Source organism: Cygnus atratus, chromosome 3 (assembly GCF_013377495.2).
Source record: "Cygnus atratus isolate AKBS03 ecotype Queensland, Australia chromosome 3, CAtr_DNAZoo_HiC_assembly, whole genome shotgun sequence".
NCBI lineage: Eukaryota > Metazoa > Chordata > Aves > Anseriformes > Anatidae > Cygnus > Cygnus atratus.
The window spans coordinates 115,124,450-115,152,032 of NC_066364.1; the positions used below are offsets into that span (position 1 = coordinate 115,124,450).

General features: G+C 43.6%; 1 protein-coding gene across 5 annotated transcripts in view; it reads right to left on the reverse strand.

Annotated features, from left to right (window-relative positions):
* PLCB1 (phospholipase C beta 1) overlaps positions 1-27,340 on the reverse strand; it is a 390,968-nt gene extending 363,628 nt beyond the window's left edge. For 2 of the 5 annotated variants that reach the window (XM_035552919.2, XM_050709680.1), the window contains exons 1-2: positions 26,937-27,287; positions 15,453-15,530 (exon numbers count right to left, since the gene is read on the reverse strand). In XM_035552919.2, coding sequence (XP_035408812.1) covers positions 15,453-15,530; positions 26,937-27,035 — 177 coding nt within the window. In that variant the 5' untranslated portion in view covers positions 27,036-27,287. Of the gene's footprint in view, positions 1-15,452; positions 15,531-18,300; positions 18,510-26,936 lie in introns of all 5 variants that reach the window. The other 3 variants (XM_035552920.2, XM_035552921.2, XM_035552918.2) reach the window with 3 other exon arrangements.
* Between the last annotated feature and the right edge of the window lie 243 nt (positions 27,341-27,583).

Here is a 27,583-nt window from a genome sequence, read left to right on the forward strand (position 1 = left end):
ATTTTGACAGCATGCACAACATGAGCCCACTTAAAAATACTGCACTACTTTGAATTTTCAGAGGCACAGAAATTTATATTGCTTACTTAAAAAGAAAAAAAGAAAAAGGAAAAAAGGGATTTTCTTCTCTATTTCAGTGAAAGACCTCTCCAATGCCCAGTTGGGTAACTGTAAAACCATACAGCTTCATCTTACTCTGAAGTTTAAAACCACAGAGTTTAGACTGACTACTTAGAAAATGGTCTAATTGAAAAAAGATCCTGGAGTTAAAACGAAATGGCTCTAAACTATCTCCCCATGGATTGCAAAGGGAGGTTTTGGTGGTTTTATGTTTTTTTCATATTTGTACTTTAATGCTATATTCATTAGTTATTTGCCTCCCAATCTAGGGTTCAATTGCCAAAAGCTGTTTATCAGCAGCATAACGTTTGGAAGTGGATGCAAACCAGCAGTCTGCTCGTAGCTCTGAGATTGCTAAGTAACAGACAGCACTCCTCCATTCCCCTCCTCACCCCTGCCCTCAATCCTACACACCAGCACTTTGACTCAGCTCAGCAGTCCAGCACTGTGCCGCGTGTTACCACACAACTCTGACGCGATTCCAGCTTCCCAAAGCTTCTCTTGTACAGCATTACTAAGCCTCCTGCTTTCTGCATAAAGCAGAAAAAAACTAGAGGACGTAGAAGGCATTCAAGAAGAGGACAAGTCAAAACAACACTTAATGTAATAAGAAAAGGCTCATCTACATTCTGCAAGAGTATTTAATAATGCACATCATTTACTTCAGGGTCAGCACACGTCAGCTTGATAGAATACAAAGTTCACAACAGATCTCAGGTATTCCACAGGTATGTTCTTGTGAGTTGAGGAGGGGAACAAAAAGAAAGCTCACACGCAGGCCTATGTTTGTGGCACATTTACAACTCCAGCATATCCTTTCAGAAAGTCTCTGGGGGAAAAAAAAAAAAGCACATGATTTCTCTCTAAAATAAACAAAACAGGTAACTTGGTTAATCCACATTAGAATATGGCCTGAGTCTTCCAGCCAACCCAGGTTAGAATTACTGCATCTTCAACTCAACTATTAAGTGCAAGGAAAAGTACAGAGGCAGAAGTTATACCAGAATATTTGTCTTCTAAAAAATCCAAGTAAGTTTGGATTTAAACCAGAATTGTTCATTTTGCCTTACATTACAGAAAGCAGATACTAACATCTACTCCTATTCCCCACGACAATAACTAAAATCAAATATGACATTCAAGACTTCCAAAAGCATTCCATTAAGCATGAGAAGGCCTGCCCATACCAAAAGTAATGAGCCTACACAAGTTATCCTACTTTATTTTATATACAGCTACAGAACCAAGCATTAAAGACCCAAGCAGGATCTGATCAAATCTAGGGATTCCATCTGCTCCACAAATAATCCTAAAACAAGACCTATGCTCAAGGAGGAGGAACTTCCCACATCCCTCACAAACAGGGCAGGTGGGAGCCTGGGCTGTAAGGAGCAGTCCCACCTCTTCTGCTACCCATCCATCTTGCTGGGGTACACATCGCAGAAATCCCTGGGCCTCCTGGATTATAGGAGAGGTGACTGCAGTCTCGCTGCCACCTCCATCGGGGCAAGCACTAGTCCTGCTCAGAAAGCCCATATATCTTTCTCAGCTGACTGCAGCCTGCCCCTTACGCTGCCACCCTGCACTGACACGTCAGTTTTCCTTCCATAACAAATATCAAAGCCCCAGCTGTGGCAAGTTGCATCCTTAGGCAGCAATCAGTTCACAGCATTAGCAGGATGCGGCCACAAACCAACTGGCAAGGCTCCCTCTGAGAGCTCTTTCCAACCTAGTGCATCTGATGGCAGGGGGCAATGACAGATGATAGCAAGTGATCATCTGCCACTGCCCGCGAGATCTGTCCTCGCACGCTGAATTATTGCTGCTGTAATGCCTGCATGCAAGCAGAAAGGAAAAAGAGAAAACAAAATGCTGAAGTGGACAACAACAACTGGCTGGTAATAAGCCCCTTGACTCCTAAATGGAGTCCTCTTGATGCCCACAGGTAATTCTATTCAGTCCGATCTTCATTCTGCTGAAATATCCAGGTTAAACTGAGTTTTGTCATTTCACGGATGTCACCGAGTCTCACAGCCTGGTACGCTCCGTCTCCTTCCACACAGCCCCCCTTACACGTGGGGTGAGCTTCACAAATGTGAACACTTAAAAACTCATTGCCTAGCCAGAGAGACGGAAAGTCTTCACCTCCACAGGTAAGAAGCACAGATGGGGGAGAAAGGGGCTCAGAGACCTGTGGCAGGGACTGACACTGCCTTTTGCAGCAGGCCACGAGGCAGTCCTTTGCTCAAAGGATACAAAGCTTGCATCTACTAGACCCGCAATGGGCATAAACAGCCTTTTCAGTTCAAGTCTTCAACTTGAAACAATGTTGTTCTGTTTGGAATACGACTCCACAGCTCATAACATGCTTATTTGCATGTTCTCAGACTAATTCTGCAAATCATTAACAACATAATTAACGATATCAATACGAGCATTCACACCACCCAACAATCCATATTCCAAACATGAAGCCAAGCCAATTAAACAACATATCTAATGATGTTAGGATATTATCCTAGTGGAGCAGATTTTACAATTTCTGAAACAGTCCATTAAGATTATGTGTGAAGTGCTTTCAGTTCCCCCAAAGACCTTGCTCTTTCAGTTGTACCCATGTAATTGGCATCTTTTTTAGTCTCTGGGGAATTTACTGTCAACTTGTAACACCCTCATAATTCAGAGGGATCGTCATGTTGGTGTCATCATCGTGTTGATTAAACTCAAATGCACAAAATCAATTCACAGCTGAAACACTAGATGCATTTTCACCAGTCTCGATACATAGATGCTAAAGCTCCAGGCTTCATATCCCTCCTTTGAACAAAGCAGAGACCGGAGCATCCATCTCTAGACTCTGAGGGATCTGCTATTGGTCAGTCACTCCTTTTATGCAACAGGAGAAATTAAACATGCTGTTCTCAGGCTAGGAAAAGGTTCACCGAAGAAAATCCCAAGAAGAGGAACCAATCAGAGCCACCAGCTGAATGCTTTGTTTCCTTCTCTCGCTTTCTCCGATCCCCTCCCCACACCCTGGCAGCAGGAGGTGCAACCCATCAGATTCCACCCCACTCCGCGTGGCACAGGTGAGGCTGACTGCCAGACCCCAGACCCACAGTTCCCCGAGGTAAATGCAACTCCAGATGTTGGCCAGCTGTGCTTGAGGGGCTGGCGTAAACCCACACAAAACTGTAACAGAGCTGTGAGCCACAAGTGTCCAGCTCTTACAACACAGGACCGTTCTAGCAAGCTTGGACTAGAATTCCTGAAGTCTTTGAAATCCTCCGATGCCAACAATACCTGAAAGGGATCCACAGAGCACCCTTCTGTGTTACCTCTGATACCAAAGAGGTATTAGTTTGGCTTTGAGCAGAGATCATTACAGACCAGCACTTTTGACTTAATTTATTAGAATTACCACTTCTGTGTCTCATTGTTCTGATAATGTAATACCATAGCAACAAATGAGAAGCTCCAAATTATAAGCATGGCTCAGAAAGGAAGTGCATAGTTCCTGTATATACAAACTTTGATCTACTGCAGGACGGTCAACAGCATCTGTTACTCTAATATCCCACGTTATTACAGCCATTTAGCTAAACAGATCACAAAAAGACTGTTCCATTAGCCATCTTCCTGGCATGAGTCCAGGGAAGTTGCAGAGTGGCCATGGCTGAGCATCAGCACAAACCTCAAGGACTTCGATGGACAGCTGTGACTAAATGCCCGCATTCGGCAGTGTTAGGAGGTTTACGTTGCCGTTTCCAGGCTCACATCTTTAGCTACAATATTATAGATGAGTTTGAGCACTCTAAAGAAGGTGACACAAACTGACATGTCATTCAGAATTACGTTTGTAATTGCCAGTCCAACCACATGTGAGCCCACTTCACATTTACCCTGCTCCGAAGGCAATCCGTGAAGAGCCTTTTTAATGTAACTTGGGTGGATCAGAGCTGAGCAGCCCGTGCATTGTGGAGTCCATCTGGAAACCAGAGAGAAATGGCAAGTCGTCCTTCTGCACAGGCAGAATTTCTGCATGAGAAAAGAGGACATGTCCAGGAAACTCAGATACAAATCTAGACAGAGCTGTACACACAGATTTTATCGGTTCTGCATGAGGCAGAATTTGAGCCTGGAGCAGCAGTAAGAGGAGGAGGAAACACATAAGTTTTAGCCTGAATCCCAGTATGTTCTGCATGAAATGTCAGGTTTTAAACAGGACAAAAAAAAAAAAAGAAAAAAGCTTCACTCTGAGTTATGAAACGTCTCATGTTACTTCCCAACCAAGAGAAAAGCCCCTGTCAAGGAATTAAAAGATCTTGTTTCCACTACCAGCTTTGCAACAGGATTTCTGAAGAGGCTAAACCAAACTTTTTCCTCACTGTAACTACAAAAGGGTAGATAATTCTCCCCTTACACACAGGCTATGATGCCAGAACCATTTGTGTCATGAAATGTAGGGATGCTACGGAGATGAGTGTAGATGCATATTTCAATCTGCAAGTCAGAGTGGCTGACTTGACCTCCAGCTTTTTGCATCTTAACCTGTACTCCCTTCCTCTGTACCTTTCTCTAACTACTTGACTTCAGTAAAAATACTGACTGTAACTTCAACATATGCATCTGCAAGACGGGAACCTACATCTGCGTACGCAACACGCTGATATGCAAAAGATACTGGTATGAGTTGTCAGAGACAAGATACATCTGCAGTCAGCTTGCTGAAAACCTATTTCTGGCAGCAGCAAAGCAGCACCACTTTTCAAGCTGATTTTCCTCAGTTTAAATTATGCTGCGTGCAAGTCTAGTGAGAATTGCTCTTCGCCTCGTCCATTTAGTACGTATGACATCATTATGCTCAGAGCATTACTGCACCATCTCTGACAGGATCTTCCCAGTAACTTTGGCTGGCAAAAATGGCCAGTTTTCTGTCTTCCAGTACATCTGCAAGAGGGTACGATACACAGAGATTTAGCTGTGATAAGTTTAGACTGTGACACTTTTGCTGATAACATTCTATTTCAATAAGCCAACTAGCCACACACAACTAATTTCCAACTAACTCAAAGGCATAGGCTGCAGAGGGGACGTACTTTTCACCTACAGAAAGCACACTAAGTTCCTCGCTGAATAGAAGTTTTACAGGGCTGTGACAAGTGCACATTTAAAACACAGTCATGAAAGCACATTACTTTGTTGTCAGGTACCAGTTACTTATTAGCCACCTCCCTAAATTATGTGCAGTTGTATTATTCTCACTTACCTCATTGCTTTCCAGGCAGTGCTGTTGAAGTGCCACTGCCATATTACAGCAGCCTAGCTGGCAGAAGCACCTGGAGGCTTTAAAGATGCACCACCACACCATGGACTTGAGTGGCAAGGGAAACACCAGTTCAGGAAGTCCCAAATGGTACCTTCCTTTACAAGGGTGCTCTTCGCAAACAACACAGCCTGATGCTCTTCGCTACTTACCAAGCAAATGGGAGTTTAAAGCAGAAAGACAACATCTATTTTTATTATTTTTTACAGGAACTACAGAATAAAGATATCTTTTGTAAAACTGCTTTGTTCTGAAAGCTCCCTGAAATACTGAATATTTATTTTTCCTGATCTCGAAGTCTAAACTGCCTAAGATACTTTATTTAAATTTCTCTAATTGCACTCTGTTTTTTTCCATATTCCTAACTTTCAGGCATTAGTGCTCTATTTTATAGCACCTCTTATTAAATAAAGCTTTACACCTGACTGTCCTGACTAAGCCCAGAACAACTAGAATAACAGATAAAAACTTCCTTCAGAGTTTCATTACTGTTTTAATAGTAGCTTCAGTGAGTATCACTTAGTACCAGACAGCTATCCTGCTAATCAATTTTTTATTATTACTCTTGTTAAACAGCACTTACTGCTGTTTATCAATCAGAAATAATCAGCTCCCTGGGTAGTAAATCACCTGTCCAAATTATTCATAGCCCTCTTAAGTGAGACACATCATACAGGTAAATACATTACCATTTGCACAGCTTATTCAACATACTGTTATCAGCAAGACAGCATTCGCCTAGGTCAGCTGCAAGCCAGCTCTCAGTAAGCAGTACTTGAAATAGCTGGTGGCACAGCTGTGCTGTAGCAGCTAACAACCCACAGGCTTCTCCAATTTTAAGGCAGACTTCGCAGCCTGGAGCTGCCAGGGATGTAGCACACAGCCAGTTTGGGGTGCCTGTACAGGCTGCAGCCACAAAAGGCTCAGCAGAGCTCTGGAGGCACACTACGACCTGCCTTGAGAGCAGGGGGAGGCTCTGACAATCCCCAGCCCCCATATTGCATGGGATCTCTCTGGGGAGATGGCAGAGCGGTAAAATTCTGCTGGTCGTATAGAACTGCAGCCTTGAAATAGCAATATTGTACATGCCCCCAAAGATGACATTGCTATTGAGCTAACTGGACAGCACTGTGTTTAATGTGCCCCAGAGATTCAGGATTTAAATCCATTCTCCAATGACAAACAATTCTTTTTGAAAAGAATACACGCTGTTCCTCTTGCACAATGTACAGCACATCTTGAATAAAGACATGTGCCAGTCTATAAAGCAGAATCAATCTCCACACTAGACATTCAGACCCTGGAAATCACTTTTCCTTGGAAATGAATGAAGACAAAAGCCTAAACCCTCTACATCACCTTCCTCCTAGCACTAGTGCAAGACGAATTGACGTCGGTAGAGCTACGATGTCACACACTACATAACAGAGATGAGAACATGCATCTATTACTGCTTTCTTTTGTGAGTGAAGGATAGACAATGACGTCAGGAAGTCAGAATACACTGGAAAACTTGCCTCCATGGGAAGATTCATTAGAAGAAGTAATGAAGATGAATACTCATTTCCTCTCTGCTGAAGAGCCCTAACTCTGAAATGACGAAGAAGGAAGTTTGCGTGCTGACAGCACACGTACGCAAAACCAAGCCGGGGAAGGCACGGTCTCTTCATCAGATGCAGACACAGTCTCCCCTGTTTTGGTAGGGTTTGACATCCTCCAGAGCTAGCTCTGAATTTTAGTAGGAAGACCTCTGCCTGTTGAGGAGACGCAGCAGCACAAAACATCATGAAAAGGCCACAGACAAGAGACAATATACCACTTGCAGAGGCTGCCTACTGATTTTATAGGGTAACCCAGCAGAATATTTGGAGGAGAACGGTGATATACAAACAACATCTGGGTAGTTAGAAACGCCCAAAAATAATAGCCAGACACACATAATGAACCCAAACCTCTTTTCATTTGTAGCCTGAGGTTGTTTCTGTGTCACCCCAGCACTGGGATATATAATAAAAGTTGTCATTAAAGCACAGAAGATAGGACTGAAATATGATTCTCTGAGAAAGGACACTACAGAGGGTCTTCTGTCCATACACACTAACCCCGAATCAAAAAGGAAGGCAGCGCCATACAACAGAGAACATTGTTATCCCTGTAAACGCAGGCCAGGCGCTTTGCCATTTCTGCTCTGATGCTAACTGCAGGCATGCAGAGCTGCTGTACGATACCACCAAGACTGCAGGAGTAAGCAAAAGGCAGGAGAGGAAAGCAAGGTCAAGCATACATTTTTAATGGCAAAAAGCCTGAAAGCAACTGAGGCAAGTATTAGTACACAACTGCAAGCTATATGGACATTTGTTGCCAGTTACTTGGACATTCACACAGGAAGATCACATGTATGGAGACAGAACATTTTATTTAAAGTGCCCTGAAAATAATGCTCTATCTCCTAAAGAGCTTGGGGAAGAAAAAAAAACAAAAACAAAAGCAAGCATATTGGGGATGGGAAACAGCTAGGGTAGGAAGCATTAGAGAAGTGTCTGAGCTTGCACCACTACAGCCGAGCAGCAATGTGACAGGCACTCCGAGAGATCAGTCATCCTCCCAGCAATCAGGAAAGCTGATGTCGTAGAAGCCAATTTTCAAACTGTGCAAATAATAGGTCAGTCAGCGAAGCACATGCTGCAGAAATTCAGCCAAATATACGCACAAACAGTGGACGTGAACACAAGAGACTGTTTTAATTAAGGAGGAGAAGTGAGACTGAGGACTAACTCTCTCATTTACCATGAGCACATGAGCATCTCCACCAGCAAGGCACATGTTGTGTCAGAGGCCGGCAGCACCCTGTGCCATCTGCTGAGCGGGCAGTCGCAGGCAGTCCCTGCTGCAACCTCCTGGTGGAGAACTTCTGATGGACAAAGTCAGCAGAGGGCAGACCGGGAGGCACAGCAGCCCATTGCCAAGTTAGGGCAAATCATGACTGAGAAGAGGCGAGTGCCCAGGTCTCCTGACTCCCAGACAGTTCCTCAAAGCATGCATTGCTCTTAGTTAAGGCCAAGTGTCTACTGACACATTAAGCAGTACTATACCACAGGAGGTGTGAATCATAGGAAAATTGTTATTTAAGTCACAGCATTTGAAAGCCTGACACGGATGCCCATTAAAGAAGCTACTTCAGCGTACAGCTAATATTCTTCTATGCCACAAATTGTCTTAGGACTGTTCTCAGTACCTGAGAATTTAAAAGTACCAAAATTTGAATTTCGGAAGTATGTGGACAGTCCAAAGTCATCCTCCTTTTTTGAAGTTCTTTGGGTTCCTCATTTCAGAAACTGTACCCTGGACTTACTGTGTAGATTAAACCCAAACCCTGTTTGCTATTCCTGCCTCCCTCACAATAATAAGGGAGATATTTAGCAGTGGGAAATGCTCATTAGAGATCTGTGTTTGATGTAGTACCATTTCCCTAATGGGCCTTGAACAATTTCCATGTTTTGAAAGCAGAGAGATTTCCTTTTAAAAATAAAATCAGCAGCCTGATGGGAAGTTGACCTCCATGAAATATTTCCTTCCATTATCACTTTCTGTGGCAATCCTCTACCACTTTCCTTGTCTTTTTTATTCCACTCACATACCAATATTTTTAGTGGTTGCAAAAACCCATGAGCTGCAACTTCCAGGTGACTACGAGCTGTTGCCAGGCTGACTGCCCTGCATGCCGGGAGTTATTTCAGTACTGCAGAGAAAGCACCAGCAGGCAGGTGAACTTTCCAGGATTGCCACTCTGGCCACTAACAGAGCTAGCAAATCAATGTTTGAATGCTTTACCCTCAGCTGCTTCACGCCAGCACTAGGGCCCTCAGCCTGAGAACTGCTGTTAGGGAGTAGTTAGATTATCTACTGCCAAGCTGATTTTTGTGATGTTTCTCACACATCTGCATCGTCTGTGGAGGAAGAACTCACCTTTAAGATTTCAATTCCAATGTCTGCACTGCTGATTCTACTGGTTACAACCATCCCTCCTAGCAAGCAGTTGCATTCTTGAAGAGCTTCTCTTCCATTTCTCATTAAAAATGTGACAAACACAACTTTGGATGCCAATATTTGTAAGTAATTTTCTTATCCAAAGTTTTGCAGCCTGTTCAAGAAATGACATCCCTGTTCTTGAGCTCCTACTGCCCCTACAACAGCTCCCAACATTACACCTCAAATTCATCAACCAAGAAGACGCAAAACCCAGGCAGAGGCCCAGGTATTTGCTGTGCCACCACTATTTTTTACTAGCTTCTTCAGCTTCACTTAGATTTCTAGTTTTGGAAACCTCACGTTACAACTCCTTGTCCCAGAGGAGTCCTCATCCAGATTCCCAAAGAAAACTACCCTGTGTCACCTCTTCCAGCATGTGACTTCTTTGTTCTGAAAATGGGATTTCAACGCAGCTCCACCTAATTGTACTGGAAGACTAGCCTGGCTTCCTCAGTACCTCGGCCACCTTCAAACACAAAAGACGCCTCATTCCCTAAATTTCCAACTGAACTACAGTGAGTTACTCCTGCCCTGAAAAATCAGAAGCAACCCACACATTCAATAAATGGATAAAGGAACAGTGCCATATGGGCTCAGCCTCAAACGGTGCCATTCATGGCAATTTAACTTGTCCTTCAGTAGAAGAGGATTATAATCCAGTATCACAAGGGTCCTATTGATAAGAAGCTTTCTCAGTTGTGGCATTATTTCTGTGCATGCCAGTTTTACACTAGAGAATGGGCAGATGTAGATTATACATTATGTTTTTACAGAAGTCTATGGAGAAGCACCACAAGTACTAGAGCACTGAGAACATGAGCCATTTAATACAGAACTTGCTACTAGTACAACAAAGAAAACACTCCTCAAAGACTTAAATATACAGGTCTTACTCAGTACCTGGTAAAATGCCAGTATGGCACAGGGATCTAAGTTCTTCCAGCTCCTATGTTTTGCAGCTAAATCAAAGGCAAGTCTATTTGCATGTCAGAAACTGTGTGATAGAGTCCCATGTATCCAATATTCACTATCAAACAGTATTAACAGACAGAGCTGTTGACTGCTGAAATGCTAGCGCTGCTAAAAAATACAAGGAAAGCCAGCAAGTTTTTCATTGTACATGTTAAAATAACCATTTCCATGGAGAGACATGCACCATCTTTTCTCATTTAATTAATGATATTTATAATCTCAGTTCTCCAAAAGGTCAGTTACTCAGCTTTTTTCCCTTTTACATGCCAGGAAGAGAAGTGTGAATACATGTTTAACGATGCACTTCTTGGATGTTCTCAGCAATGAGATCCACCACCGAGTAACCTTGCTCTTGAATAAATTAAGCCAAACAGTTGGTTTTAGGAGCAGGTATTTTTAAACCTAGCAGTATTAAATATTAAATCCTTCCCATTAAATTATTACATATATTTTAAATATTGATATATTAACTTCAGCCATTATTGTTTGCTTGTCAAATGTACTGTAAAACCTAGAAAGATGTAATGAAAAGATCTTTGACCCACAGGGCAGTCCAAATATTGACCCGATTGCTTTAAAGCCCCTATTCAAGACAGACACAAAAGAACTCTCTCAAATAACTCAGCCATAATCCCCAGCAGCTGGAAAAACGCCACATCTTTCATTTGGACGAGGGCAACGGGAATGACATGGAATTTACAAACATGCTGAAGCCAAGTCTAATCCTACGGAATCCTACCTACTGCAGGCAGAGCCCTGGGGCTCTCCTTCACGCATCCACTCAGCAGTCCACGTTTGGTTTTCAGGCCCGATGAGACTCGGTCACCTCAGGACACAAGAGGAGAAAAGACCTTTGAGGCCAAAAAATATCCTCTCATTATCACCAGGAACCACAGTGTGTAGTGGCATGAAATGAGAAAGTTTCGTCTCAGGAGGAGCTGGGGAAATGACAAGCTGTAGGTGCTTCTGTACCACTGTAGTACATCATCCCGCCTCCTCTCAAACACATTCAGAAGCTCAAGCTATGAATTCTGCAAGCTTCCCCAGCCTCAGAAGCAGGGATGCCTTCCTGCTGTCCCATAGCTTAGGTAGTGCTAGCCCTCTGACTGCAACCAGCAGAGGCAGGAAGCTTCAGCCACGCATCCCCTCCTACTGAGCATCACCTCAGCACTTAAAGCAGTTTCTCAGCACTGACTTCCATTGGACAAATGGGATCAACATCTCTTTACAACAGCTTTTCTGTGGAAGACAGATTAGAAGGCATTGTTGACCTCCCAGGCCTGGACACCTACATTTTATGACCCACACAGTTGGATAGCCCATCTCTTTCCATGTGGATGAGACCAGGTCTCCATCCTCCCTATTTTCAGCATGCTGCCACATCAGTGAGGTTACCTACCTTCCCACTTAAACATAAATCCATCAACACTAAAAAGTTGATGCCATCCATTTGATTGCGTAATACAACTTACAGCTAGGGGATGCAAAAATAATAATGCAGAAACTGGCCAACAATACTCATTTCTTGTCCTGTTCTGCCTACGCATCCGTTGATATACTCAGACAGAAATCAGTCTTTCTCTAGCTTTGCTTCCAGCGCCTTCTCATCTCCTGAGAACTGCTGTTATCATTCCTTTTTATTCTGGTAGAATTTCTTTTCACCTGGTTGAGTTTCAATTTGTCCTTCTTCAACACTCATGAACAGAAGAACAAACGACAGAAATGGCATTCCGTTTTCAAAGAAGTAGCAAGGAATTGAGATATGTTTCAGTAAGGTCATAGAAATACAACAATGCAATGAATATTGCCTGCGTTTCCTATAGTTAAGGAACATTACTGAAACAATAAGGTATATAACAGATGCTAGCTTGTCACATTAATTAATTTTTCTTTTTTTTTAAACCCCATGTTGAGAATCATTCAAGTAATAATGTGAAATCAGCCAGCACTCTGCATACAGATAAAGCAAATATTCCAGAACCTTCATCAACAAAAGAATTTCATACTGAAATATCCAACTAAAATCAGAAAGCTGTCCTGCCATCTGTTTAAAATAGGTTTAAAATTTCCTTGTTGTTATCAGAAAACAATATAGCAAAATGCTATGTATGACTATTTTGAAGGCTTATCTTTACTGATGGCAGCAAAATATAGTTAAATATGCAAATATGCACTGAGAGTGCCACACCACAGGATCCCACAGTGCTCCTGTCAAAGCACAAGACCGGAGCTGAACTGAACTTGCTTCACAGTCCCTCACTGCAGCTAAGACCACGCTACGGTATGCAGCAAAGGTCAACCTAGCACATAAAAATCAAAGAGAAATGGCACATGGCCAGAAGAACCCGTACACATTTCCATCCTAGGCTACTGTTTACTCTGCTGATAAAGTCAATTAAACAGAGAAGCGTGATCAACCACTTTGTAATACAAAACCTCTTCAAGTCCAAGTGCAGTGGTGCTGGGCCTGGGTATCTGGCAGGACACACCTGAGCCAGCCCAGACATAATCAAAGGCTCAAAACACAGCCATGAAGGAAGAAGCAAGGCACGTGCGTATGGATCTTGCACTGAGGGAGGCCTGAGCAGTTCACTGCTTGCCTTGCCTGAGGTTGTCAGATGCAGGGAGGGAAACGCTACCATCTCATTCATCCTAAACCCAAAAAGCAACACACAACCTCTCCAGGAACTCAGTTCTTCGTGCAGCCAGAGCTCAGTCTGAAGGACTTTTCAGACACCACACATATTATTTCCTTTCTCTGCAGAGAGGAAACAGGAAAACAATGCAAGCTCAACCAGTTAGAGAAAGCTGCACAGCTACAGCCACCAGTGACCTAAGTTAAATAAAAAATTAACAAGGGGCGCTTTTTTTTTTTTTTTACACTATACAGTGCTTCATGTATTTATTTATTTTAGATTACTGATGAGACAACAGCAACCAAAGGAGCTAAACAAAAGCCAGTTTCTTCAAAATAATACTAGGTTAAAAAAAACAATCACATAGTCACACAGGGGCTGTGTCCTTCCAATACTATTTCTTCAAGTAATTCCACTGTCATCACAAAATCACCATTTACACAGAAAGAAGGAAATGAAGAGAATTTCTATATACCCTCTTTTTTTAATATATTTGTCATTTCACAGTAAACACAAACCCAACCATTCTCTGCAACAGCAGAAGTGCTGTTTCCTTCCCAGTCCTTGCAGTATCAGCACCCCAACAGAAATATATTTATTTTCTTTATGTAGGCACTGTTATAACGGGGTACAGGAACAAGCTTTCTCTAATCGCCATGAATTATTAACCAGAAAAAAATCCTTTTTGTTGCCCTTCACAGAGGCTTGATTTGCAAGTTTAAAAAATCAAACTGACATTTAATGTCTCTTGAACAAATACCCAAGCTTTTAAAAAAATGCTCTGGGCATTATAAATACATTTTTTCATGAATATGAGAACAACAATTCTATAAATAGCTATTCTTCACAGAAGTGCTTCAAGACATTGTTTTTAGAGACAACAGTAGGAAACTGAAGGAGGTCTTAGTGCCAAATATATTAAAAGTTAAACTCTCCAATCAACTCTGGTTTTCCATTTATTACTACAAAGTTTGCTATTCTTTTTCAACTTAAACAATTAGCTTATGCAAGGGAAGCAACAAATCAGTAGACTGTGCTACGTCTTGGCATAGCTACTGAGTTGGTGTAAATCAGTCATATCCTTCAACTTCTCAGGGGATCCACTTTGCTTCTTTGGGCAGCTATTTAACAACTCCAGACTGTCAACAGATGAACGCATTATTAACCAGCACCACCTTGTACAAGCACAAGCAAAGTAAGGCAGGATTTTTATTATAACTCCATGATATGACTTTCAAATACACTGACTCAAAACTGTTCTCCATCTCCTCTAAAAAGCAAACATAGCAAGATAAATATGAGCTAATGTAACAGCAAATTGCCTGTACAGTCTGAACATTTAATGGTTGCTACCTCCTCAAGCAATTTGTGCATTGGTATCTAAACATAAAATCAACAGGAACTTGTGAAAAACAGCTACACAATGAGCAAACCAGGTTTCCATAGCCAGAATAGCATACTTAGTCATCTTGGCATGTACTCCAAAACAAGGCCAAAGCCCCAACACTACCAGGTTTTCAACAGGCAATGGGTACAGGCACTTAGTTCCTAAGCACTTGAAAGAAAGTTCATCTGCAGAAAAGAGGAACCTATTTAGTTTCTAGTTTTGACGCAGCATTTTGCTATAACAATTTCAGCAATAATTTGCTATTATATATTTTATATGCTTTATGAAAGAAATTGTACCCAACTGCTAATTGCACAGATGCTTTCACCATGCTGCAAACCACAGTCTCTAACAGCTGGAAATATGACAGTGATGATTTCAAGAGGTGACACCAACACAAAACTGGAGTAATGAAGTGATGAATCAGGCCATGAGCTTCCCAACAGCTCCCCAGCCATAATAGTGATCTAAGCATGCTGGAATGTTTTTAAAAGAAAGTGAGCGTCCAGTAAGGATTAGTAAGAATTTAGTGACGTGGCCCACCAGGCGAGGCCAGGGAGCATGCGGCAGTTCAGGAGGAAGAATTCAAAAGGAGTTCCAGCCTTTGGGTATTCTAGCTCTGCCACGTACCACATGGAAGGCAAGACAGAAACCACAAGTCAACTATGAACCAAAACAGCTAGACTGATTCTTACCTGTAAACCAAAGCATTTATACAACTCATCGGGCAACAGATCATCAATGTGGCTAGAAACAACAGGAGCACAGCAGAAATCCAGTCTCTTACCCTTCTCTCCATGTTTTGTGCACCAGGAATGGACCGCAGACCTTTTTATGTTTGCTCCCCAGAAGAGCAGAGGAACAAATGCTGATGCTATGTTTGTCTAACATACCAGAACCAGCACACAAAGCCTCCTTACTGCTGCCCATCACACCACAGCAAACAGAACGAATCATTCTGGAGTAATAAATCTTTTCCTCTTACCTTGTTTTGATCTGTCCAGTAGAAGAAAAATCCCTGTGGATCTGTTCTGAGAATAACTGGAGTGACAACAGTGGAGTCCTAGAAAGAAAAAAAAACAAACAAAATAACATGTCAGCACACAGAACACGTAATTATGCACTAGCTGCTTTGCCACCCCTGTTAATGAACTGCAACATCCAGATACTACCCGGAAGGTATCACTTGCAAGACGTCACTAGAAGAATTTAATGTCACCTACCTCATCTCCATTTTCCTGACATAATGTATTTCCATTACTGAAAAGACAGTACTAAATAACTTCAAATGTGTCAATGCATGGAGTTTTTCCAGAAAAGCTAGAAGTGGAGTTAAACAGACATAACGTGCTAATTGTCAAACCAGAGCCCATACAAAAATGTACTACAGTTATCACAAGTCCCATGTGAATCCAAATTAACCTTTAGATATAGACAAAGCCTAAACGCATACAAGCTTTACTTAACATACAAAGACTGACTTTGCCAACAAAACCTGAGGTAGTACCTACTATGTTATAATAAGCCTTTGTCAATTACACTTTAACACCAACAACCACCACCATGCAGCTATTAGGGTTTTTTGTTCATGAAGTACACATGCTTTTTCCCTTTCACCAGATCAGTTTAAAACCTGTCAGCTCTGGTAACAAACATAGCTCGGGTCATTTAAAAACAAGCATGCATGTAAGCACCAGCACTAAGGAGGCCTGGTTTCCTACTTATGTATTCTGACTGGTGCCTGACCCAGGAGATATAAGCTCTATCCAAAGCCTCTCCTGCAGGTGGGTGTTCATTACATCTCTCACCCACTGGGATTCCCTGGTGCCTAACAATAATTGAAATCAGTGCAGCCTGGTCCTAATAGAATTCCTCTTCTCCTTCCTCTACCATTTTTCATGACATCTGTAAAAATGCTGCTGTATGGGGACCCCTACCTTTTTGCCAAACTCGATTAAAAAGTTATGGAGGGAGCACAGAAAAGAGGAAGGCAGGCAGAGAGAGAGATTGCTTACGCCTTATCTCCACAGGAAACCAGAGTAAATACACAATTCCTCCTCAAACAGAATGTAGATTTCTGTCAAAGTGTTAAAGGTATTTTACAGCTTTAGTATCCACCTATTTTCAAAGCAGCAGTATGTGAGGTCAGTCTAAATTCCTTTAAAGGACAAAAATAGGCTCTGATAGGTTCAAATCAAAATCAAATGCATTTGTGATTTGTTTGTTGTTTTCTTCAAATGCAAGTGAAGTTGCTGGAGGTGGCATTATCATAAATAAATAAAAACTAACTTAATGTAAGTGTCATCTCCAAGGCAAAAAGATAAGCTTCCTGCATCATGCCATTAGTACAGTCCTTTGTGATGGAGTAGCAAACTCTCAGTAATGGACGTTCATGAAACAGGGAAGTTGAATTATTCCCAATTTGCATGTTTTCTATCTCAGCACAAGAGAAATACAAACAGAAAAGCAATTCCACACTAAGAAGAAATATAAGATCAAACCCCTAAATGAGTGTAGAAATCCTCTTTGCCACCAGAAGACATGGGCTGGGGATTAACTGTGCCACAGGTACAGTGACACCCAAAGGGCTCCACGTGGGCTTTTGGAGGCTGGGAACAAGCGCGACTGTCCCAGAGCTATGGGAACAGCCCAGCTGGGAGCAGAGCTGCTCACACAGCACCACCGACCCCTCTTTTCCTCACTACAACAGAAAAAAAACAGTTCTGGAGACAACTCTCTTCTATTATATTATTTTTATGTTCCACACAACCTTTGTGTAACTATGTAAAATGAATGGAAAAGACTTGAAATGTCCTTCTACTTTGGGATGAGATACAACTTGTGGGGGGGGACAAAGAGAAAGAAGTGATGAGAAACAGGCATGAAGAGATTATGTCTCAGATTAATCAATTGTGCCAGTTAATTGTGTCAAATCAGCTGCTCCAACCCCAAAGCTGTTCAGATTTGTCTGTGCTGATGACTTCGAGCTGTCAAAGTAATACTTGTCTAGCTGTGGGTTGTAAGGCGTTGGCTTGAATCAGACTCATAAACGCAGAGCTTGGGGAAGAGAGCCTTCGACATCTAGTAGGCAATATAAAGCAAGTCTCATTGTAACAATGAGTTAATTTAAGATCCACTGTGCTCCAGGAAGATTTTAATAAATAAATAAATAAATAAAAAGCAGCCATACATTACTCCTTTCTTCTAGATTAGCTACACTTCTCTGACATTAAGCACAGCACTATTAACACGCTGATGAACATGAGAACCCCACCCTGTCACACTGAACACAAACACAGGATCAGAGAATAACTTGGTACATGTGACTTGGTGTACGTAACTATTAGGAACCCGTCCACACAGCTAACAGCAGTAATAAAAGTCACATGCAGAATGTTTTATATATTCTACAAGATAACTATAAATTTAAGTCCCTGCCACTAGGAGCCAGACTATTTAGTTCTGGGAACAGAAGAATGGAAATAAACTTCTCTAGTCAGCTCTGCAAGTTGTTTTGCCCACTCGACAAAGGACAGAGTGTTCGTGTCATGTGGAAGAGGTCTGTTGCTTGTATATTGCTTTGCAATCATCTGCAAAGGTAGGCAACAGTCAAAAAGGTACATAAAAAAACTTGATACACATCACATTCAGGAAGAAGAGCGGTTCAATTCTCTGAATTAGAAACTTGTTTCAAATGACAGTTGTTTGGGTCATTTATTTACAAATATATATTTTATATATACATATATATATATATATATACATATATATACACACACACACACACATATACATATACACACTATTATGTGGAAGAAAATGTGGCTTCTTACCCAGAAGACACACCTGCAGTCATTCAGGACAGTGTCCTGAAGTCCATTAATTCAGTTTCCTCATCCAAAGAGCTGACCTGTCTCATAACTCCCCTGAACAGCGTTACCAACCACATTCACTTCTACAGAAGAGGGTAACAGACAGGACCCAAGTGATGTGCACTACCTCTCAGCCCTCTATCTTCTAGTTGAGGCAGTTCTATACAGAGCTGTAAAAAAATAAAAGGAAAAAGGAAAAAAAAAATTGGAGGACAAACATATAGGGAGCAGAGGTTCATTTCTTCCCTAACCTATTCATATCCAGAACACAAAAATGAAACAGATGAAAAGAAAGAAAAAAGAAGCTAGTGTCATACATCTCTCAAACTGTCAGTTTGGGAAATTAGCACACATTTATGTGTCTAGAAGGGGCACAGATCCTCTGGATGGCAACAAAGCAAGAAGCCCTTTGTGTAGGGACCCCAGATTCTTGAGACACTTCCAAGCGTATAAGGAAAGAAGCAGGAGTGGTGACCAAGGTAAGAATCAATGGCGAGCAGGCAGGGGAGAAGAAGAGAGAAGCAGGGTGTCACAGTCAGTGAAAGTGTTTGTGACTTCTCAGGTGTTTTTTTTTAAAAGCCACCCCTGGGTGCTCCTGCCAAGCAGGGGCTTGGTTTCTAACTGATGGCACTGCAAAATCCTTGAATAGAAAGGAGAAGTGGTCCTATTCTGACAGGCTTAGCAGGCTTCATAGCACACCAGTCTGAATTTAAGTGAACGATTTTTTTAAAAGAGCTTTTAATTTGACCTTTAAAGGCCCCCTACCTTTTATTAGTTGACCTTGGGCCAGTTCTCTACTTTCCTCCAATTTCACAGCCTCAATTCAGTAGTGTGGTTTGGTCTATACATATTCCATTCATTTGCCTCCTAATTGCCACCACAACCTCAGACCCTGCAATAGCAATATTCTCTATTTTATACTTTTAAACAAAGAGGTTTCAAATTTATTCTCACAAAGTGCCACCGAGAACTCTAGGATATTTACTTGCCAGGCACAGCAGAACATGGCCATAAGAGATCAATGTGAAAACATACATTTAATTGTATGTAACTGTTGCAAGGTCTACTTTAGGTGTAGGCCCCCTAAGCCACATCCCAAATCAGCCAGCAAAAGCTGCCACCTCTATTTTAATATTACTGACCAAGAACCCCCTGCACTTCATTCCTTATGTGCTAAAGCAAAGGTATATACTATCACCACCATGTTTTGTGTTGAGAACAAATCAGTGTTAAAACGATCAGAGAACATTGCTACTGTACCTGTGATGCAAATATTGGATCAATCCCACGATAAGTGGGAAGCTTCTAATGGATCTTACAAGTGGTTTAGAAGGGAGTGAAATTCTACGCGTACCTCGTCAACCTCAAGATCACAAGTCAGGTGAGTCTGTGTTTTTATAAAGCAGACAGGTATTGATGATGTTACCTATAAACAGTCAGAGTCAAAAATCCATACCTACAGACTTTTAAAAGAACAGGAGACCAGCCTTTCTGATCAGCTCTTCCTACAGGTGGGGCTCACCGCGCTGCCTTATTAACCCTGTCCATTGCCTGCTTTTGCCTCAGATTTTCAGAGGCCTCTTAACATCCCCAAATAATAACCTGAATACTTTTACGCACAGCAGTATTTCATGTGCTTGAACCTTCTCCTGGAAAATTTCTGCCAAACTGCTTCCAAACACAACGCTAAGAAATATAGGTTGTTTCTGGCAAAGGCCAAGTATTCTGCAACTTTTCTTTCACCTTGGAGAATGGGCTTGAACTCTGGTTGACGGTGTAAAGGCTGCATGGAAGGTGTGAGGAGAGTCCCTGCAAGGAGTTCTCTTGCCACCCCACAATGTACAGGGATTGCAGGATTGAGGGGAGGAAGAGGAAAGGAGAAGGGATAGCAAAACCATAGTTTAGATGCGTTCAGCAAATAGATTAGCTTCTAAATTCCATAATACACTGGGCACACTCAGACTGGAAGTAAACAGGATTACGCAAGCAATTAGCACTATGAATTTCCTTAGTCTGACAGCTGAACTACAAATGACAGGGAGAAACTGTCCGTCCCCTGGTTTGCTTGTAAAGGAACAGATTGCCAAAAGGGAAGGCTGGAGACACTGCAATGAGCGCTGGAGGTTGGAAGCAGGAGAGGAAATCAGAACTGGAACTGAGGGCCAAATAGGACTGGGACTGGATGCAGGACTAAAAGTGAAAGTTGGGACCTGTAAACTGAAATCCCACTTGTTCCACGGGAACATGCAGCGAAATATTCTTCACCATTAGAGTGGTTAAACCCTGGAGCAACTTTGCTGACAGCACCACATGACAGAAGTCATCATTCTGGTAATTAAGGCTAACTTCCTGCAAGTTTAAAAGAGCTACTTCAAGCAGGATTTGTTTCTCAGAAGCAGACGGCCCCTGCCTCTTTCAGGACGTCCAAGATCTTAAGCTAATTACAGCCTTATTTCATGTAGCTTCCATTTGTCTGTGTGAGCCCTTATTTGTTGTAGATGCTGCAAATTATGCAGTGAAGAAGGAAGGAATAAAGAAACGTATGTAGCCAAATGCCAACTGGGAAGCTATCATCTCTGCCAGATAGTTCTGTGATGCTGAGCAAATCATTTAAACCAAACTGCTCATCAGCATAACTGCTGTATTCTGATTTTAAGGGAAAACCAGAATTCTATTTCCACATTTCATTACCTAAGTTTTAGAGATGCTGAGCCCAAATCAGTCATCTGCAGTCACTAGGGACTCATTCTGAACATCTGACTGTGTGGTGCTACGCAGTCGGAAAATTAGGTCCAAGGTATCTAATCACAGATTAAAAATTAGTAGTTTTTAATGTTGGTCTCTTTTTTTGGACCTGCAACAGTACAATAGGGAACACATTTTGTCACCTAATGGGTCTTGTGAAAATAAATTAAGAGGTGCTTATGAAGCATTTCCTTTATAATAGATAAAAGACTCCATAACGATTAAAGTTAACTCTACTTCACCACAGCTTTTTATTAAAAAAAAAAAAAAAAAAAAAAAGCTTGCAGCACTCAAACATTAGGGTGAAGAGTCCATACAGTACACAATCTCAATGCACTGTTAACTTCCCTTCCACACAGAATTCTTATTTACTTAAAAGGAGACGTGTTCTGATTTCCCATTTCCTTAGTATCTAAGGCTCCCAACGCTCAGAGGCTACCATAACAGATGTTATCTACAACTTGAATCACGTGAAGTCTTCCCCAGATCTTCGGAGGCACACATCGCACCACTCTGCAGGGGACGGAGCTAAGTTCAGGCTTTCCCCTTTACTGCATGTTAACTGTTGAGAAATTTTAAACTCAATCTGATAACTTGCTTATGTTGCAAAAGACCCAAACCACAACTTCTATTCATTTAGGTTAAATATTTTCATATAGCACAGAGCTGTTCTTTGTTTACTACACGAAAACAACAAAAACTCTAAAATGTTTGACTAACTTCTTCCCTCCAGACTGAAAACATTCAGAAAAAAAATAAACTGTTTTCAGTTTATTGTTTTAGTTTTATACACACAGAACAATGGTTGCTCATTTTTCACAGCCCCAGTACTACCCTGTAGTGACAGACTTGTGCAGAGTTTAGAGAAATGCAGGGGATGGGAAAACAATCTACACGAGCATCAGCATCTTAAACCGCTTCTGAACATTTCCAGTCTTTTGTTGTTTGATCTCTGCTTATCCATAATGATACTCGGATGTTACATGTACTTGAAAGTTTAAAGGGGATGTACCTCATACTCTTGATAACCTTCTTTAAGAGCCTCTAACTAAATAGAGAAGCCTGAGAACTCTGCATAGCACTCGTCTGAACTCAAAAACATTTATAAAGACAAAGAAGGGGGATCTAAGAAAAAGAAGGCATTAAAACAGAACTTAAAAGACCTGGGCTCATTTTTGCTTCTCACTGGAATACCTGGTGCTGTAGCCACTAAGCAATACTACCGATAAGTAGTTTAGTTTCAGTAACTAAAGGTTCCTTTAAAATAATAATAATGAAAAGGAATCACGTCCCTCACCTTAGGCGTTGTTACATTACCTTACCCGTATCGTTAACTTGCAAGTAAAAGTAAATAGCACAAGCTACAGAGCAACCAGTCAAATTCTTTATGTAAAGTACCTATTATCACTAGGGAAGACAAGAGAGCCTTTAAGCAAGAACTGAAAGCAAACCTATTTTTGAAAATACACCATCAAATTAACTTGCTTCAGTATGCCAATTACTGCTCTTAGAAAACACCAGTTCAGCTGTGCTCTAGCTGTTGTACTATTTGTTAACTCTGTTATGTCTACCTTGTTCCCACTGCAGGCCAAAGGAAAATAAAGCAAGAAAAAAAAAAAAAAAAGAGGCAGAGGCAGGTCCCAGCCCCTTCAGACTTCAGCTCAATGCTGAGGGAAGTCTTTCTTCAAGAAGGAACCTCCTTTATACTCAGGGTTCATTGGTGTCCTCAGCTAGCAACATATTCTCCTACGTTAAACTCAGCCCCCTACAGAAAAGCTTCACCCATACATTTAAATGCATCCTTTTTTGTTTTCAAACTGTTTTAAAGCTCATCAGGAAGAGCTGCTACAACCCTGGGTTTCACTACAGCTCAGTGGATCAAGTCAGCTCTTCTCCCTCTGTCATAGACGTCACTTCTCTCTAGGAATGACAGAGCACATCTGTTCACAGACCAGACCAGGGCTTAGGAGACTCCGTCTCTTCACGGCAGTAAAGAAGTGGTTGCAAAATCCCAACTGGAGGCAGCATGAAGAAACAGGACTTGAAGAAGCTCAGCAAACTGGCACCATAAACCAGGCACACATGCATCCACAACCCCCCCCCCATCTATGCAACCGGTCACTTTCATCCTTCGCTCACTCAAGCTCCAGCTATTTCTGTCCGGTGCCTTGTGAATCCAGTCCAGATATCAAAAACAAGAATTAATTCTAAACTTGGTTTGCTGACTGCAAGACTGCTGTAGACTAAAACAGAAACAGTGTGAGAAAAGCAAAGTAACAGGGAAATAACAATCATCGGCTTGATTTCAGTGCTTTGCATCCTGATCCCAAACTGAATGTGTGAAAAGCCTCTAGGTAAGCATTGGATGGCTGAACGTAAGTGCCATTGTAGCCGACCCCAACGCACATAAGTGTGACTTGAATTGCAAAACCGGAACTTTTTAATTGACCCTAATGCTTTTACAATTTAGAAACTGAAAACGGTCTGCGGAAGAAAGGGAATTTCAAGGCTCCTGAGCTGCCTGCCTTCCACCTGCCTGCATTTGATCTTAAGTGCTTGATGTAACCTCTTCCTCTTCTCTGCCAAGATCTTATCACAGCTCGGGCAAGGCTTTTCTCCTTCAAACCGGATTATCATCACACCTCGGGGGGCGGGAGGGGATGCGGGCACTGGAGGAGATCCCTATGCAATATGTAGCACACTTCCCTGCTGCTCCTCAGAGAGGAGGCCCGTATAACGGTGCCAGTACCACATCTGCGTATTAGCAGCTTTGCAGTTACCAATTAGGCACAGAGCTACTGGAAGCTCGGGATGGTGAGCGCAGGGGTGGGTCTGTTTAGAAGCCTGTACCGCTGCTGCCTTTGTCAGACACATTCTGCACAGCACACTGCAGCATCCTGCTGAAGGCTACCGAACGCATTCTTTAACAACTATTACTCTACAAACCATGAAATTCCTTACACGCCTTTCATGCCCTGGTTAAAATCCTTTCTGCATTCCCATTAAAAAAAAAAAAAAAAAAAAAGTGCACCACTTTTCAGTAGTTTATAACTCAGCTGAAAAAATTTTGCTCTGGGCTGAAACTTGGTGCAAGTCCTAGGAATTCACTGCAAACTCTCCTTTGCCTTATGAGAAGTGAAGTCGAGTCAATAGAGCCATCTTTAAACTGGAAAACAAAACAGCAGAAAAGCGTACCGAAAGGGTACGCCTGCGACAGGAATGAATGTTGCCCTGGTGCACGGGTGATGCAGAAGTACTGAGCTCCAGTTGTTACTCAGACACAGAACAGACCAAATTGGTGCATAATAAACACCAGCGTGTGAGCATAGCCTCTCTGAACAGCCCTGTTAGCGTAGCAGATCCAAAGCACTCATTACGGTCAATTCCATGTTACTGTTACATTTTGTAGTTTACCATTTCTCATTACAGCCCATTGTTTCACTGAGAGCTTGTGCGCGTGTATTTACACGACAGAGCACAGAGGTTCGGATTAATTATCATCATTTTTAAAAACCCTTGAAGCAGATTAATTGATAGAAAACAAATACTCTGAAGTGGTTATTGGCTACTCAGTGACAAATACCCGAAGTCACTGAATATGCATTCGCCTGAAGACTTCCTTACGGCCAGAGTGCCAAAGGAAGGAGGTTAATTTCCACTGAAACCTTTGATTTTGTCGGGCTTCCACTGCTGAGAAGAAACATTAAGGGCAGGACAGGGCAGGAAGGGCGATGCGCACACACATACACACAGTGCGTGGTTAGCAGTCAGGTACCGCTGGTGTTCTTCATCACACGAGTGTGGCTCGATACATAACAACTTCCGCAAGATTGCTGAATTTGCTCACAAAAATACTCACTAAACACAACAGGACTCTCAGACACACTTTCCAGGTAATACCTGCGTATCGCTCAATGTCACCTTTAACCTGAATCTCGTTTCTTTTGCCAGATTTTAGCCCTATTTTATTATGGCAGCCTTTATGTTTAAAATTGAAGATCTTCCATTTAGTCTATAGCAGACAGATTAGCCACTGAACATCCACTGTGCATGGAAATCGCCTCCTTCAAATGCTATGTGTACAGTATAGTGCACGGAAATAGCACTTAAATCATTTGAATTGTTGCCTAATTGCTTGGACTCTTGGTCTGGAGACTGAAATTACACCATTGACTTGACCTCTGGATCTATCTGCATAAATTTCATGGTAGCTTTGTAAATTTCTTGGTAACTTACCAAACTAAAACAATAACTGCAATGCCAAGGCTAAGATTACATTGTACTATACTGATGAAAGAAACTGACTGAAGGAAAACATTCTCTGACCATCAGGCAAGTGATTCAAGCTTAGCTCCATCTATCTTCAGATCAATCATAACCTGTGTCAAGCCACTGTTTATTACTGTGGACAAGGTCAGGTTACTCAGTTTATTAGAAAGGTATTAGCTCCTTATTGTAAATAACATTCCACACCGCAGTTGGTTCTTTTTTTTTATTAGTGTGTTTTCCTTTTTTTAAGTGTTCTTTCCCTTCTTGAGAGCCTTTATCACAGGTTTATAGAGGTCAGGCTCACACATTTGGCTGCTGGACAGGCTGAGAGCAACAGCAAAGCAGCGATACGTAACAGGACAAGAACAGTTGTCAGACACATGAACTGCTCCTTCTCCCTCCCGCCAGTTGTTGCTGTGCGTGTCCTTAGCACAGCAAAAATATCCAAGAGCTGTGTTAAGGCTCTCAAAACAAGTTATCCTCACAGCTCTTCTGACACTCAAACTGCCCAGCACACCCAACTTCTCTCCCAGCCGCTCCCCTGCCACAGCTCTAGCCTCACGACGTCCCTCTGTCTCCAGACCATTCACTGCCAGACCTGTGGGGCACCCAGCCCTCCACACACAACCAGGGCACAAACATCCAATGTCATGCTGTAGGCACGATGCTGCAAGAGCAAAGCTAGCCGTCCTGCCTGTTTTCCTTCTCTACTGCACAACATCTGCACTTTCACAGTTTGACAAAAGGCAGCTAAGCAGAAAAAGCTTAGCTTTCCCCTGCCTTCCTCTGACACAGTCCCGGGCACAGCCTGCAAGCAAAGACAGTGCAGCTGCCCCCATGAAGGTGAAGCAAAAGCCATGCTCCTCTGCTGCGTGGGGCAATACTTGAGAAAGTGTCAGGAAGCAGCAAGTGGCAAGGGGAAAGCAGGGGGAATTCTGAGGTGAGTCTCGTGTCCTCGTGAGCCAAGGAAGAAGAGTGCCTTCCGCAAAGGAAGGAAGATGAGAGGGAGCGGGGAGCTGAGGGACATCGTGCCCAGAGCTCGACAACCCTGCCGGGCTGGAGGAGGACAACGGGAGGGACAGGAGCCACAAGGACAGGACAGAGAGAGGCAGGGAGGAGGAAAGGAGAGATGGAGCAAGAGGCAGGGAACAGGTTGAAACAGCCACGTTAGAGCCACGGGGATGGAGACGAGCAGGATGACAGGAGGGAGGCGGCACAGCGACAGGAGCCAGCCGAACCACGGCTCGTACGGGCGAAGCGAGCGCGGAGGCGACTTCAGTCTTTGGAGAAAGTTTGGCCGCCTGGGGCTGGCGCTTCAGCAGCACCCCTGGCCCGGCACAGCCCGGCACGGCACGGCACGGCGCAACCCAGCACGGCCCGGCACAGCACGGCACGGCCCTAGCGGTGACACCGACGGTGCCCCAGCGGCCGCCGGCTCCCACCTGCCCGCGGGGCGGCCCGGCCGGGCTCTTCCCCACCGCCGTGCCAAGCCGAGCCGTGCCGGTCTCCCCGGGTGCGCCCGAGCCCCCCACGCGTGGCGGAGCCCCCCCGGGCGGACAGGGGGCAGCGCGGCAGCTACTCACATCGTCCCACTTGACGAATTTGACGCCTTTCTTCAGCGCTTCGGAGACGCAGACGGGCTTGAGCTGCAGAGCGTGCACGCCGGGCTGTGCCCCGGCCATCTGCCCCGCATCGACGCGCCCGGCCCGGAGCCGAGGAGCCTGGGGCGAGCGGCCGGGAAGGGCCCGGGGAGCGAGGCCGGGAGCCGCGGCTGGGCGCGGGCAGGGCAGCGGCGGCCGAGCGGCTTCAGCGGTGCCGGCCGAGGGAGGCGGCGAGGCGGCGGCGGGCAGGGCGAGCCCCGCGGCGGCACATCCCCTATACGCGGCGGCACATCCCCTATATACGGCCGCGCGCCCGCTCGCAGCCGCTCGGCAGGGGCACGGCGCTGCCCGCTCCCCGCCCGCCCCTCCTCCTCCTTCCTCCTCCTCCTCCTCCTCCTCCTCCTCCTCCTCCTCCCGCTGCCCGGCGCGGCCCCGCGGCTCCACCTGGCGGCGGCCACGGGCAGCGCGGCCAAGGGCAGCGCCCCCCGGGGCTGGGCAGGGCCTCGGGCACCGCACGGCGCCGGCTGCCGCCCGCTGGCACGGCTGCAGCAGCCCTAAAAGGGGCCAGGGCCCGCTAAGGGTGCCCGGGGACCGAGGGTGAGGGGCTGCTGCGAGGGGCAAGGAGCGGT